At 43.7% G+C, this 17,219-nt stretch overlaps 1 protein-coding gene across 4 annotated transcripts in view; it reads right to left on the reverse strand.

Annotated features, from left to right (window-relative positions):
• CRTAC1 (cartilage acidic protein 1) overlaps nt 1–17,219 on the reverse strand; it is a 951,030-nt gene that overhangs the window by 541,532 nt on the left and 392,279 nt on the right. For all 4 annotated transcript variants that reach the window (XR_012235617.1, XM_073595539.1, XM_073595541.1 and 1 more), the window contains exon 3: nt 11,762–11,958. Coding sequence is in view for 3 of the 4 variants with exons in the window: in XM_073595539.1 (XP_073451640.1) it covers nt 11,762–11,958 (197 nt within the window). In the remaining variant the exon portion in view is untranslated. The remainder of the gene's footprint in view (nt 1–11,761; nt 11,959–17,219) is intronic.

Consider the following 17,219-nt stretch of genomic DNA (forward strand, 5'->3'; position numbering starts at 1 on the left):
AAGAAACACGTTGAAAAGCTCCCCATCAACCAAGGTCTAACACACTTGAACTTATAGCCACACATCATCACAATATACAATACAGTGTGTCAACCCTTAACATCCTGTGTGGAGCTTCTTGATGTGTTTCTTGGGCCAACTGATCCACTTCTTAAAGAGAAATACAGAGGTAAATATTCTAAACAGTGATAATGATGCTACAGCAATCTCAAAAAAAACTTTAAAGGGGGGAATTTGGGTTAGCGACCACAACCCTACCTACCAAGCAGTAATGGGGGAAGGGGATAGGAAAATGGGAAATAGGGAGAGACCCCAAAAATGTCAACATTCACCCCTAACTGTTGCTCCCATATGAGTGTAGGCCAAAGAGGTCTATAGTTGTATGTGGCAAACAAGTGTCCCATTGGCTTCCACCCTGAAAATATGGTACTGTATACTAGATGGGTTGGTCCATAAAAAACCCATGCTTGTTGTCTACACTCTGCCTCCAAGCTGCCCACAGTCAACCAGTGTACTACTGGCTTCCATCTTGAGAATTATGGTGCATATTCACTCTTGACTGTGGATGACTTGGAGGCAGAGTGTGGACAAGTATGGGCTTTTTATGGACAAACCCATCTAGTATACCATAATTCTCAGGATTAAAGCCCCTCTGTATATACCCCTATTCCGCTCTGCCAATCCCTCCATTGGCTGCCACTCAGTCACCGAATTAAATTCAAGATACTAACTATAACTTACAAAGCCATCCACAACCTGGCCCCCAGCTACATCTCTAACCTAGTCTCAAAATACCAACCTAATCGTTCTCTTCGCTCCTCCCAAGACCTCCTGCTCTCAAACTCCCCTGCCACCTCATCCCATGCTCGCCTTCAGGACATCTCCAGAGCCTCTCCCATCCTCTGAAATGCTCTACTCCAATCCGTCCCATTTTTGCCTACGTTATCCACTTTCAGACAATCCCTGAAAACTCATCTCTTCAGAGAAGCCTATCTGGCCCCCACCTAACAACTGTACATTTATCTTCTCAATCAGCACATCCCCCACAGTTATTACCTCTTGTATCTCTTGACCTTCCCTCTTAGATTGTAAGCTCTAAGGAGCAGGGCCCTCTGATTCCTACTGTATTAATGTGTATTGTATTTGTACTGTCTACCCTCAAGTTGTAAAGCGCTACGTAAACTGTTGGCGCTATATAAATCCTGTATAAGAATAATAATAAAGCCAATGGGACACTTGTTGACTGCTTGGGGGCAGAGTGTGGACATCAAGCATGGGTTTTTTATGAACAAACCCATCTAGTATACCATATTTCTCAGGGTAGAAGCCAATGGGACACTTATGGGCATTTGAAGGTATGATATTTAGTAAATCATGCCCTATATTATTTGAAAATAATATGTTCATACATAGTTGTAGCAATAGGCAGTAATTAATTATTTCCTGTTTTAAAATAGGATACTTCAAAAGCCTGTATAAATATGAGGATTCAGCTATTGCTAGCATTATTTATCATAGCTCTCTCTTAGCCCCCCTAATTGGATATCCAGTCCTGCTAATCTTGGCCCTCTAAACTAGATTTTTTTATTTTCTTGCAGCACAATCTGGCACCATACCATGTAACAGACACCTCTCCTAAACAAATCTCACATGTCCATGTCCATGTCCTCCTCCGGCATCAACCTCTGATGAGAGTTCTAATCTAAAGGAAACAGCAAAGTGAGATCTCACCGCAGGAGCGACCGCTTTATTAGAAACTGTTCAACACAACAGGACCACCTACCAACGTGTGAATATTACTTCATTCCATATACAGACAGAGGTCATATTTTATAAACTTTCCTACAATGAGGGGACTGACTGGCAGAGGGACAACCATATGAGTATTTATACCAGAATCAATTCTGCTTTATTACAACAAAGCGCAGACACAGTGCTCCCAACAGGCTGGTGTCTTACTGGTCTGGCCAATGAAAATGGGATTTACTGCTAATGTTATCAACAGGCAAGAGATGATGAAGAACTTCTCTGCCCAAAACACATTATGCATGGACCTAAAGCTTGGGCTTCTATTGAAGGTCTATTGAAAAGGCTGGAAGCTGTCTTTCATGCCAAAATACCTCTTTGTCCCATTGTACATCCTCTTCTCTCCATAATCTTAAAAAGCAACAACTTTTTGTTTGTTATTATTTACCTTACTTTATTTTTTATTTATTTTTTGGTCCAACCTACCCCTTGCTTCCATGTACAATTCCGGAGAATTGTTGCAGATAGGTAGATGAATCTGGGGCATGCACCGTGCATGGAGGCGCACTGAGACCGGAGTGTATGTCCATACGAACACTCTGCCCTTCCCTGACGCTACACCTGTCAGACAGCGCAACGGTGGGGAGTTTTTTTAATCGGGGGGGGGATTGACCCTGATGGGGATTTACAGACAGTTCCCCATCAGGTGTGCTCCCGTTGGAATAGACAGCCTGCTATTGGCTATAGAATCCGCTCACTGCCTGCTGTCAATTACAAGATGAGAGTGGACCTGATGGAGAACTAGTGTCCCAGCTTTCCCACCAAGCTTCATCCACTGCTGCATCACTGCTTGCAAAGGGGCTGTCAGATGTGAAGCTACCTGTGTCCTTAACAACCAGTTGCAGGGAAGAGGTACACAGCGTACAGGGACAGGCACTCTGCCTGTCTCTGTATGCCAAGTTAAAGTAGATTTTAATGAACTCCCATTTTGTTATCTACGGACAGGAGGTAATTATTTATTTTGTGGATTAATAGCATCGCTTTGTAAAAGTTCCCGAAATGGGCAGAAGAGATTTTAGGATCTGGTTCAGACCATTTTAACCACTTGCCGCCCGCCCGCAATGTACTGCAGGTGAGTGGTCGCTGGAGGCAAAGCTACGTACCCGTACGTTGCTACCTTCTTCTGGGCTTAGGGTGTGCACATGTGCAGGGCAGTCTTGATGCATGGCCCAGGTGCATGGGTGCTCCATGATAATCTTGCATTACATCATACTTGCTAGATGTCCCAGATTTGCCAGGGCAATCATGCGTTTTACTAAGCTGTTCCGGGATGGTAATGTCCCAGGCAGCATCCCAGAACCTGAGCTGCAGGGACAGTGGCAGCCCATCACTGGGATAAATCTATAATCCTGCAATTTCTAACCCCTGTCTCTGCAACTAAAGCCGGGCATAGATGGTTCAAATCTCAGCTGGTTCGGCAGGCTGATTGTAGCCAAGTCGATCCATCGATCAACTTGGTTACAACCAGGATGTTGGATTTCTAGCATGCTGGAAGAACACAATAGCTCCACAGGATTCACCCATCAACACAGTGAGTGCAGGAAAGAAAATCACATAATCTATGGCCTGCCTAAGGTTTCATTTAGACATGCCGCTGATGTCACCGCGCTTCTCGGATCCGGAAGGACAGGCTGTTATGAATTAGCCGGCCGTTAGATGTTTTTGGGGATTTCACGTGATCGTGTCATCCTCATGGTGGATCTTTGTGCCCCATAAGTTTCCTTGGATGGTTAAAGGCCCTGGCTGGGTTTTGAGCTGCAAGTATCACTGACCTTCCATAATAGGAGGTCTGTGCAAGCTGGTAAGCGAGCACTCTATAAGGTAGAGGTGGTAGCTTAAGGATCACGCACTTTATGGTGATGGATGGTGTGGATACCGTTGAAAGGATTCTTTTTATCACTTTTGGACTTTTTATTGCATTTATCTTATTTTTGCAGCATTTTTTCACTGGTGTTTTTAGCGCAACTCTATATACGAGTGTTTTTTTTGTTAGTCCTTTTGCGAGGAAAAGAAATAATAGCTCCAGGTATGGGAGGTGAACTAAGAGTCACCATGACTTCATTTATTTCCCAACTTTCAATGTATAACCCACACCAAATAATACAAACAAACAAATTGCAAAACAGAAACCAAAGATATTTACATGGTTTGGGTGGGTAGATAAAGAGGCCTAATGTCGCAATAAAAGTTGACACATACTTAACTGGATTGTTCTCAAAGATAAATCACACATCTCCAACGGAACCCATTGTTAAGACTCTAAGAATTGTTTATACAGCTAAACTCTAAATCTAAATATTCATTGAGTCTGTCCAAAGTTAATTTCAAACACTTCAGGAAGACATTTGAATTCTGTCTGCCCAGTGGTATTTCAAAATATATATGATTATCAGTCATACAAATTATATATTATATTCCAGGTCACGGATACAGTTATGATTTCAGTGTCTACTGACCCAATGATAATTCTGTCATAAGGTAAAAATATGATATTTTTATGTAGAACAAATTAGAAGTAAGAATTGTTTTAAAGATCCCAAGTATTGTTACAAATTATATATATCTATCATGACTACATCTATATAATATCCACATAGCATGTGTCTTTACGTAGATAAATAAGTACTCATGGGATCTACAAAAATAATACATTAATCCATGTAGAATAATTTAACGTAACATTGATGATTAAAAATATACTGGTTGTATTGTACATTGAACTGGTTACCAGAATCCCTGAATAGTATATATATATTCATCAGCACCACTATACAAACAGATACACATTATGAAAATAGAACATATTATTTAGAACACGTATTTCTGCCCTTTAGACATGTCTAGTGGTTGGAAGTGATATTACCTAAATCCACAAAAATGAATCAACAGATTTTTTCAACCAATGGAAAAGAAGTCATACCTTTTGGGCTGAGCTTGTTATAATTTTTATGAGCCTATTGTCTAACATGATATCTAGGTTGAAGATAGATGCCACAAAAGGACACTCAATCAGACACACACTCCATTCATCAACTCATAACTCTACATTCATAAAGATTCCTTGACACCTTATGCTTTGAAACTCTGAGGTCGTAAGAAGTAACTCCTCTTTAAGCAGTAGCCATCTTGGAAGCCACGGCAGCCATTCTAAAACTTGGGTAACCAGCAGTTCAGCCCAGTAGCCATCTTGGGAAGGGTATTTACCGTATGTCGTATTGATTTTACCTGACATTCATTTGTGTTCTCTTAAATATTGATTTATTGAGTATTATTCAGTTGGATAATTATTTCTCTCAAATCAGTAACCGCCTTGTAGATTTTTTTCTAAGCTTCAATCCCTCAATTTTTCATTTCTTCCTTTCCATTCTATTGCCATAACAAATGTCTAATTTATGTCACGTTGTTAACCAGTCACTTACCTGCAGTATGGTAACGGTTGAATTTGTGAAATACAGACATTCTGTCTAATTGTCATTTTTACAAGGTTATTGATTCTACAGGGGAAGTTTATAATTTTTGTGTCATTTAAAAAGTACAATACTCCCATAGAGGGTGTTTCAATGGATATTCAAGATTTTATGTAGCACAATTACTTTGTATGAATAGATGTCTGGTGAATAAATTTCATATTTTTAGTCTGTGTTCATATTGATTGATTCTGTATCTTAAAAATATCTTAAAAATATTATCGTTTAAAATTACTCATTCATAAATACCGTACAGGAAAATTATCCTCAATTTGAGGGGTGTTTACATGCTGCAGGTCCAATGATTTGCTTCGTGCCTGCAGCAAAGTTTACTCGACATGTAGCGATCAACGGGTGGCAAGCCCACCAAACACTACACACTGAAGCTACATAGTCACATAGTTAGTCAGGTTGAAAAAAGACACAAGTCGATCTAGTTCAACTATAAAAATAAATAATAAAAAATATCAAACAATCCCATATACCCAATCCTATACCCACAGTTGATCCAGAGGAAGGCGAAAAACCCCAGCAGAGCACGATCCAATTTGCTACAGCGAGGAAAAAAATTCCTTCCTGATCCCAGAGAGGCAATCGGATTTTCCCTGGATGAACTTTACCTATAAATGTCAGTACCCAGTTATATTATGTACATTTAGGAAAGAATCCAGACCTTTTTTTAACCACTTGCCGACCACTGCACACAGATATACCTCGGCAGAATGGCTCATACAGGCAAATGGGTATACCCGTACGTCCCTTTGAATGTGCGCACGCCCGCGAGTCCCGCGAACTCGATCTTCGCCAGCGACCCACAATCGTGAGATAGAGAGGCAGAACGGGGAGATGTAAACAAGGCATTTCACTGTTCTGCCAACTGACATGACAGAGATCTACTGCCCCCTGTCATCGGGAGCAGTGATCGCTGTCATGTCAGTGGTAGCCCATCCCCCTCACAGTTAGAATCACTCCCTAGGACACACTTAACCCCTTGATCGCCCCCTAGTGTTTAACCCCTTCCCTGCCAGTGTCATTTACACAGTAATCAGTGCATTTTTATAGCACTGATCGCTGTATAAATGACAATGGTCCCAAAATAGTGTCAAAAGTGTCCGATGTTTCCGCCATAATTGTCGCTCTTTTTTTTGTTTATAGCGCAAAAAAATAAAAACCGCAGAGGTTATTAAATACCACCAAAAGAAAGCTCTAGTTATGGGGAAAAAAAAGACGTCAGTTTTGTTATGGTGTAAAGTCGCAGGACCGCGCAACTGTCAGTTAAAGCGACGCAGTGCTGAATCGCAAAAAGTGCTCTAGTCAGGAAAGGTGGTAAATTCTTCTGGGGCTGAAGCGGTTAAAGCAATCTACTGAGTTGGCCAGAACCACCTCTGAAGGGAGTCTATTCCACATTTTCACAGCTCTTACTGTGAAGAAACCTTTTTCTGTATTTGGAAATTGAATTCATTTTCCTCTAGGCGTAAAGAGTTCCCCCTTGTCCTCTGTGATGACCGTAAAGTGAATAACTCAACACCAAGTTCACTATATGGACCCCTTATGTATTTATACATGGAGATCAGGGATGAGCTTCGAGTTCGAGTCGAACTCATGTTCTACTCGAACATTGGCTGTTCGCAAGTTCGCCGAACAGCGAACAATTTGGGGTGTTCGCGGCAAATTCGAATGCCGCGGAACACCCTTTAAAAGTCTATGGGAGAAATCAAAAGTGCTAATTTTAAAGGCTTATATGCAAGTTATTGTCATAAGTGTTTGGGGACCTGGGTCCTGCCCCAGGGGACATGGATCAATGCAAAAAAAAGTTTTAAAAACGGACGTTTTTTCAGGAACAGTGATTTTATTAATGCTTAAAGTCAAACAATAAAAGTGTAATATCCCTTTAAATTTCGTACCTGGGGGGTGTCTATAGTATGCCTGTAAAGGGGCGCATGTTTCCTGTGTTTAGAACAGTCTGACAGCAAAATGACATTTGGAAGGAAAAAACTCATTTAAAACTACCCGCGGCTATTGCATTGCCGACAATACACATAGAAGTTCATTGATAAAAACGGCATGGGAATTCCCCACAGGGCAACCCCGAACCAAAATAAAAAAAAAAAAATGATGTGGGGGTCCCCCTAAATTCCATACAAGGCCCTTCAGGTCTGGTATGGATATTAAGGGGAACCCCAGCCAAAATTTTAAAAAAAAATTGACGTGGGGTTCCCCCTAAATTCCATACCAGACCCTTCAGGTCTGGTATGGATTTTAAGGGGAACCCCGCGCCAAAAAAAAAAAAAAAACGGCGTGGGGTCCCCCCAAAAATCCATACCTTATCCGAGCACGCAACCTGGCAGGCCGCAGGAAAAGAGGGGGGGACGAGAGTGCGCCCCCCCCCCCTCCTGAACCGTACCAGGCCACATGCCCTCAACAATGGGAGGGTGCTTTGGGGTAGCCCCCCAAAACACCTTGTCCCCATGTTGATGAAGACAAGGGCCTCATCCCCACAACCCTGGCCGGTGGTTGTGGGGGTCTGCGGGCGGGGGGCTTATCGGAATCTGGAAGCCCCCTTTAACAAGGGGACCCCCAGATCCCGGCCCCCCCCCTGTGTGAAATGGTAAGGGGGTACTTACCCCTACCATTTCACTAAAAAACTGTCAAAAATGTTAAAAATGACAAGAGACAGTTTTTGACAATTCCTTTATTTAAATGCTTCTTCTTTCTTCCTTCATCTTCTTCTTCTTCTGGTTCTTCTGGTTCTTCCTCCGGCGTTCTCGTCCAGCATCTTCTCCGCGGTGTCTTCTATCTTCTTCTCCTCGGCCGCTCCGCACCCATGGCATGGGGGGGGGGGGCTCCCGCTCTTCTCTTCATCTTCTTCTCTTCTTCATCTTCTTCTTCATCTTCTTCTTCTCTTCTTCCTTCTTCTGTTCTTCATGTCTTCTCCGGGCCGCTCCGCAGCCATGCTGGCATGGAGGGAGGCTCCCGCTGTGTGACGGCGTCTCTTCGTCTGACGGTTCTTAAATAACGGGGGGCGGGGCCATCCGGTGACCCCGCCCCCTCTGACGCACGGTGACTTGAGGGACTTCCCTGTGACGTCACGGGGAATGCCACAGGGAAGTCCCGTCATGTCACCGTGCGTCAGAGGGGGGCGGGGTCACCGGGTGGCCCCGCCCCCCGTTATTTAAGAACCGTCAGACGAAGAGACGCCGTCACACGGCGGGAGCCTCCCTCCATGCCACAGCATGGCTGCGGAGCGGCCCGGAGAAGACATGAAGAACAGAAGAAGGAAGAAGAGAAGAAGAAGAAGAAGATGAAGAAGAAGATGAAGAAGAGAAGAAGATGAAGAGAAGAGCGGGAGCCTCCCCCCCATGCCATGGGTGCGGAGCGGCCCGAGGAGAAGAAGATAGAAGACGCCGCGGAAGACGAGAACGCCGGAGGAAGAACCAGAAGAGCCAGAAGAACCAGAAGAAGAAGAAGATGAAGGAAGAAAGAAGAAGCATTTAAATAAAGGAATTGTCAAAAACTGTCTCTTGTCATTTTTAACATTTTTGACAGTTTTTTAGTGAAATGGTAGGGGTAAGTACCCCCTTACCATTTCACACAGGGGGGGGGGCCGGGATCTGGGGGTCCCCTTGTTAAAGGGGGCTTCCAGATTCCGATAAGCCCCCCGCCCGCAGACCCCCACAACCACCGGCCAGGGTTGTGGGGATGAGGCCCTTGTCTTCATCAACATGGGGACAAGGTGTTTTGGGGGGCTACCCCAAAGCACCCTCCCAATGTTGAGGGCATGTGGCCTGGTACGGTTCAGGGGGGGGGGGGCGCACTCTCGTCCCCCCCTCTTTTCCTGCGGCCTGCCAGGTTGCGTGCTCGGATAAGGGTCTGGTATGGATTTTTAGGGGGACCCCACGCCGTATTTTTTTTTTTTTTTGGCGCGGGGTTCCCCTTAAAATCTATACCAGACCTGAAGGGCCTTGTATGGAATTTAGGGGGACTCCCACATCATTTTTTTTTTTTAATTTTGGTTCGGGGTTGCCCTGTGGGGAATTCCCATGCCGTTTTTATCAATGAACTTCTATGTGTATTGTCGGCAATGCAATAGCCGCGGTAGTTTTAAATGTGTTTTTTCCTTCAAAATGTCATTTTGCTGTCAGACTGTTCTAAACACAGGAAACATGCGCCCCTTTACAGGCATACTATAGACACCCCCCAGGTACGAAATTTAAAGGGATATTACACTTTTATTGTTTGACTTTAAGCATTATTAAAATCACTGCTCCTGAAAAAACGTCCGTTTTTAAAACTTTTTTTTGCATTGATTCATGTCCCCTGGGGCAGGACCCAGGTCCCCAAACACTTTTATTGACAATAACTTGCATATTAGCCTTTAAAATTAGCACTTTTGATTATTCATGTTCGTGTCCCATAGACTTTAACGGTGTTCGCGTGTTCGAACGAATTTTTTTCCTGTTCGCATGTTCTGGTGCGAACCGAACAGGGGTGTGTTCGGCTCATCCCTAATGGAGATCATATCCCCCCTTATGTATTTATACATGGAGATCATACCCCCCTTATGTATTTATACATGGAGATCATATCCCCCCTTATGTATTTATACATGGAGATCATATCCCCCCTTATGTATTTATACATGGAGATCATATCCCCCCTTATGTATTTATACATGGTGATCATATCCCCCCTTATGTATTTATACATGGTGATCATATCCCCCCTTATGTATTTATACATGGTGATCATATCCCCCCTTATGTATTTATACATGGAGATCATACCCCCCTTATGTATTTATACATGGAGATCATATCCCCCCTTATATATTTATACATGGTGATCACATCCCCCCTTATATATTTATACATGATGATCATATCCCCCCCCTTATGTATTTATACATGGAGATCATATCCCCCCCTTATGTATTTATACATGGTGATCATATCCCCCCTTATGTATTTATACATGGAGATCATACCCCCCTTATGTATTTATACATGGAGATCATATCCCCCCTTATATATTTATACATGGTGATCACATCCCCCCTTATATATTTATACATGATGATCATATCCCCCCCCCCCCTTATGTATTTATACATGGTGATCATATCCCCCCTTATGTATTTATACATGGTGATCATATCCCCCCTTATGTATTTATACATGGAGATCATACCCCCCTTATGTATTTATACATGGAGATCATATCCCCCCTTATATATTTATACATGATGATCATATCCCCCCTTATATATTTATACATGATGATCATATCCCCCTTATATATTATACATGGAGATCATATCCCCACTTAATCTCCTCTCCTCATGAGAGAATAAATTCAGTTCCTCTAATCTTTCCTCATAGCTGAGCTCCTCCATGCCTCTTATCAGTTTGGTTGCCCAATGGGTAAGTGCAGCAAACGCCCCGCAACCACATGCAATGCACGCAGTTGGGGCCCATTTGTTAGCAAAAATGGGGCTAAAACAGGTGTGACGCCTCCCTATCACCTGTCAGTAGCCTCTGGAACGCGGATCGGGCTTCAGAGGAAAGGGAGACGTCTTATGCCCCGTACACACGGTCGGACATTAATCGGACATTCCGACAACAAAATCCATGGATTTTTTCAGACGGATGTTGGCTCAAACTTGTCTTGCATACACACGGTCGCACAAAGCTGTCGGAAAATCCGATCGTTCTGAATGCGGTGACGTAAAACACGTAAACGGGGCAGTAGCCAATAGCTTTCATTTCTTTATTTATTCTGAGCATGCGTGGCACTTTGTGCGTCGGATTTGTGTACACACGATCAGAATGTAAACGATCGGATTTTGTTGTCTGAAAATTTTATATCCTGCTCTCAAACTTTGTGTGTCAGAAATTCCGCCGGAAAAAGTCCGATGGAGCCCCACACGCGGTCGGAATTTCCGATAACACAATCCGATCGCACTTTTTCCATCGGAAAATCCGACCGTGTGTCTACCATAAGTCTACCTTAATATTGGCTGAGGAAACATGGAAGAAATGGGGAGGGTCTATCTGGGACTGAACCAACCAGCACTAAACAGGAGGGGAGGACAGAGGAAGATACCAAACTCGGAACTCTGTAAACAAGTTGCAGTAGCTCAAAACTGGCATTAGATTACATGAAAGGGGGTAGAATATTCACAGTTTTCATAAAACCTGAACGTAGGCCAATCCTGTAAGAAAACCACTAGGGAATGTATATTAGGAGGCTACATAATTTTACACTGTTATATAGAAGAGTCCTGGAGAGAATCGCTTCTATAAGAAAACCTGGAATAGAGATGATAGAGGAAGGCGCTACAACTCCAGTAAGTAAATATAAAACATCTACAAAGAAAATAGCAGGTGGTACAAAAAATTCCCTCCTGAGTGACCCTTGGTAAAGAGATCACACGGCAATGTAAAGAACACAAGAAATACGGATCACATGTGCGCTGGCCTTCTTCTTACCTGAGAAAGCATTGTTCGTGTTCAGAAAATAAATCTCCTCTCGCCCGTCGCCATCTATATCACAGGCGGTGACCCCGATGGCATTGCCCTGGCGATCCCGGAGTGGATAATATGGAGAGCTGCGTTCATCCACCGCTATGTTCACTAGGCGACCTTTTTCTTTGATGTATTTCAACACGAGATTTGGTCCATTATATCTACAAAGGTATAAAAAAAAAAAAAAAAAAAAAGAAAAAGAAAATTAAAATGCCATAAAAATCTGAAATCCATTCCTTCCCAAGTCAAAGAGAACAAAAAGCCCTTTAGATCTCTGCAATTTAATGGAGGAAGGCATTACTGCCGCCGAGTCACCCAACAATTCGGGAATCTTTAAGTGTCAAGATTTTACATTTTGTTTCCATGTCTGCACTTAGAAGTGAGCATTTGTTTCTTGAAATGAACCTGTGAGGATGGAGATGAGATAGAGGCCAACACTGACTTTAAGGCCTCGTCTAGACTGGCTTCAAAATGTGGCATTGGACATGCTTTTTTTAAGCTCTCTGAAGGCCTATCAAAGCTTCTGTCACTAAATAAAATGGTTACCTTACAGTCCTGTTCACAAGTTGTGTTTGCTTTGCTTCAAAAATGATCCTCCGTGTCACCTACTTGGTGCCTCAAAGTGTCTCCAAAGCTTCCATAGAAGTCTATGACAACGCTCGCTAACAGCACCTGAAGCTTTCGAGAGGCTTTTATTCAGCTTCAGGTTCGTTTTGTTTTGGAGGTATTGGAGTTATGAGATATCCCAGGATGCACTGGGAAACCAACAAGCGAACCGCAAAGATGTCATCAGCAGTCACTTCCGGTTCATGTGTTCATATATTCTGGGAGTGTCTGGTGCAGACGTCACATCTGGTGTGCAGCGTGGAGCAGCAGGAAGGTGAGCGGGATCTGGACTGAAGCAAATAGCAGACGACACACCTGGTGTGCAACATGGGAACACTAGAGTGGAAGGTGAGCGGGACCCGGAAAGAGGACTGAGCTGCAGAGGATCAGAAGAGCTGGGGGACCAGAGCAAGAGAAACTAGCAATGTCATAGTTACATAGTTACATAGTAGGTGAGGTTGAAAAAAGACACAAGTCCATCAAGTCCAACCTATGTGTGTGATTATGTGTCAGTATTACATTACATATCCCTGTATATTGCGGTCATTCAGGTGCTTATCTAATAGTTTCTTGAAGCTATCAATGCTCCCCGCTGAGACCACCGCCTGTGGAAGGGAATTCCACATCCTTGCCGCTCTTACAGTAAAGAACCCTCTACGTAGTTTAAGGTTAAACCTCTTTTCTTCTAATTGTAATGAGTGGCCACGAGTCTTATTAAACTCTCTTCTGCGAAAAAGTTTTATCCCTATTGTGGGGTCACCAGTACAGTATTTGTAAATTGAAATCATATCCCCTCTCAAGCGTCTCTTCTCCAGAGAGAATAAGTTCAGTGCTCGCAACCTTTCCTCATAACTAAGTTCCTCCAGACCCTTTATTAGCTTTGTTGCCCTTCTTTGTACTCGCTCCATTTCCAGTACGTCCCTCCTGAGGACTGGTGCCCAGAACTGGACAGCATACTCCAGGTGCGGGCGGACCAGAGTCTTGTAGAGCGAGAGAATTATCGTTTTATCTCTGCAGTTGATCCCCCTTTTAATGCATGCCAATATTCTGTTTGCTTTATTAGCAGCAGCTTGGCATTGCATGCCATTGCTGAGCCTATCATCTACTAGGACCCCCAGGTCCTTTTCCATCCTAGATTCCCCCAGAGGTTCTCCCCCCAGTGTATAGACTGCATTCATATTTTTGCCACCCAAATGCATTATTTTAAATTTTTCTACATTGAACCTCATTTGCCATGTAGTCGCCCACCCCATTAATTTGTTCAGGTCTTTTTGCAAGATTTCCACATCCTGCGGAGAAGTTATTGCCCTGCTTAGCTTAGTATCGTCTGCAAATACAGAGATTGAACTGTTTATCCCATCCTCCAGGTCGTTTATGAACAAATTAAATAGGATTGGTCCCAGCACAGAACCCTGGGGAACCCCACTACCCACCCCTGACCATTCTGAGTACTCCCCATTTATCACCACCCTCTGAACACGCCCTTGTAGCCAGTTTTCAATCCATGTACTCACCCTATGGTCCATGCCAACGCACCTTATTTTGTACAGTAAACGTTTATGGGGAACTGTGTCAAATGCTTTTGCAAAATCCAGATACACCACGTCTACGGGCCTTCCTTTATCTAGATGGCAACTCACCTCCTCATAGAAGGTTAATAGATTGGTTTGGCAAGAACGATTCTTCATGAATCCATGCTGATTACTGCTAATGATATCATTCTTATTACTAAAATCTTGTATATAGTCCCTTATCATCCCCTCCAAGAGTTTACATACTATTGATGTTAGGCTAACTGGTCTGTAATTCCCAGGGATGTTTTTTGGGCCCTTTTTAAATATTGGTGCTACATTGGCTTTTCTCCAATCAGCTGGTACCATTCCAGTCAATAGACTGTCTGTAAAAATTAGGAACAACGGTCTGGCAATCACCTGACTGAGTTCCCTAAGTACCCTCGGATGCAAGCCATCTGGTCCCGGTGATTTATTAATGTTAAGTTTCTCAAGTCTAATTTTAATTCCGTCCTCTGTTAACCATGTAGGTGCTTCCTGTGTTGTGTCATGAGGATAAACACTGCAGTTTTGGTTACTGAAGCCCCCCGATTCACTCGTGAAGACTGAGGAGAAGAATAAATTCAATACCTTTGCCATCTCCCCATCCTTTGTAACCAGATGTCCTTCCTCATTCTTTATGGGGCCAATATGGTCTGTCCTCCCTTTTTTACTGTTTACATACTTAAAGAATTTCTTGGGATTTTTTTTGCTCTCCTCCGCTATGTGTCTTTCATGTTCTATCTTAGCCATCCTAATTGCACCCTTACATTTCTTATTGCATTCTTTATAAATTCTGAATGCTGTGGATGATCCCTCAACCTTGTATTTTTTGAAGGCCTTCTCCTTTGCTTTTATATGCATTTTTACATTGGAGTTAAGCCATCCAGGATGTTTGTTCGCTCTTTTAAATTTATTACCCAATGGGATACATTGGCTAATGCCCTGTTTTAATATGCTCTTAAAGCAAACCCATCTCTCCTCCGTATTCTTTGTTCCTAATATTTTATCCCAATTTATGCCTTTTAGCAAGGTTTGTAGTTTAGGAAAGTTGGCTCTTTTGAAATTCAGTGTCTTTGTGTTCCCTTCATGTCTCCTATTTGTGTGATTTATACTGAAACTAATTGACCTGTGATCGCTGTTACCTAAATTGCCCCGTATTTCCACATCTGTTATCAGGTCTGTATTGTTGGTAATCAGTAGATCTAGTAATGTTTTATTTCTAGTTGGTGCGTCTACCATCTGACCCATAAAATTGTCCTGCAAGACACTAAGGAACTGGCGAGCCTTAAATGAATGCGCGGTTCCCAGTCTATGTCTGGATAATTAAAATCCCCCATTATGATAACACTTCCCATCCTTGCTGCTAATCCAATTTGTGATAGGAGATCCGTCTCCACTTCCTCCCTCAGGTTAGGGGGCCTATAGCATACTCCCAGTATTATTTTCCCCTTAGCTTCATCCCTTTGGAGCTCTACCCATAAAGATTCCACCTCCTCCCTAGCCCCCTCAGTGATGTCATCTCTCACATTCACTTGTACATTATTCTTGATATATAGGCATACCCCTCCCCCTTTTTTACCCTCTCTATCCTTGCGGTATAGGGTATACCCTTGAATGTTTGCCAGCCAATCATGAGAGCTGTTGAACCAGGTCTCTGAAATTCCCACAAAATCCAAATCCTCCTTGTACAACAGTATCTCTAGTTCACCCATCTTGTCCGCCAGGCTCCTGGCATTGGTGAACATGCCACATAGTTTAGACCGGTCGCATATTGTCCTCGTATTGGGTGTTTCAAGATTGCAACTTGGACTTGCTACTATACTCACCTTGTGTTTTTGTGCTTTGGTTAACCTACCACTAATGCCCCCAATACTACCCTCTGGAATATCTTCCGCGCTGGCTATCACTGTCTCTGGACCCTCCCCCTCATCGCCTAGTTTAAAAACCCCTCTAACTTTTTGGCCATCTTCATTCCCAGCAGATCTGCACCCTCCTCATTTAGGTGCAGTCCGTCCCTTCTATAGTACCGGTTACCGACTGAGAAGTCAGCCCAGTCCTCCAGGAACCCAAACCCCTCCTTACTACACCAGCTCTTCAGCCACTTGTTTACTTCCCTAATCTCCCTCTGCCTCTCTGGTGTGGCTCGATGTACCGGTCGTATTCCTGAGAATACTACCTTGGAGGTCCTTTTCCTCAATTTAGCTCCTAAGTCCCTAAAATCGTTCTTTAGGACACTCCATCTGCCTCTGACTTTGTCATTGGTGCCAACGTGCACCATGACAGCCGGGTCTTCCCCAGCCCCTCCCAGTAATCTGTCCACAAGATCCGTGATGTGTCAAACCCGAGCGCCCGGTAGACAACATACTGTTCGGCGCTTCAGGTCTTGGTTACAGATTGCCCTCTCTGTCCTTCTAAGAATTGAGTCCCCTACCACCAGAATCTGTCTTTCCTTTCCCTTTGCTGCCCCCCCACTCTCACTGGAGGAGTTCTTCCCCTGGCAGCTAGGAGAGTCCCTCATCTCCAGCAGTGCTGGTCCCTGACTGGTTACACCAATGTCACTCAATGGAGCGTACTTATTGGGATGCTCCAGTCCTGGATCGGCCTCCCTGGCACTTCCCCCTCTACCCCTCCTGACTGTCACCCATCTACTCTTTGCTAGTGCCTGCACCTCTTTGTCTCCACCCGCCTCTGTGCTGGCCCCTGCCGGCACCTGCCGTGTACGTTCCTGGCTCACCTTTAGTATTGAGGGACTTCTCAGTGCTGACATTTGCTTCCCCAGATTCAGAACCTGGGCTTCCAGGGAAACAATGTGCTTACATTTTGCAGAGCAGTATTCATCCTCGATCGGATGATCAAGGAACGCATACATGCGGCAAGATGTACAAAGAGTCGCCTCTCCACACCCGCCGGGCATCGTACCTATTAAATTTGGTGAGGATTGGGGATTTTACCCTGTCCAAATTACCTAACAACTAGCTTCCTGGCACTAATACTCAAGACAATACACAGGTACACAACAAGACAATACACAGGTACACGACAAGACAATACACAGGTACACAATACACAAGTACTAACGATCCACACACACTACTCAGCCAACACTCAGATACTCACACTACACAGGTACTATGACCCCTGTTATAACCTCCTGTTTTAAACTCTTGTTTTTAACTCCCAATTAATCCAGCTCAATTTACACCAAGCTCCACAGCTTCAAACTGAGCACGCTCAGACTGAGTCCTACAACAAGTTAAATAGGC

Source organism: Aquarana catesbeiana, linkage group LG08 (genome assembly GCF_042186555.1).
Source record: "Aquarana catesbeiana isolate 2022-GZ linkage group LG08, ASM4218655v1, whole genome shotgun sequence".
NCBI lineage: Eukaryota > Metazoa > Chordata > Amphibia > Anura > Ranidae > Aquarana > Aquarana catesbeiana.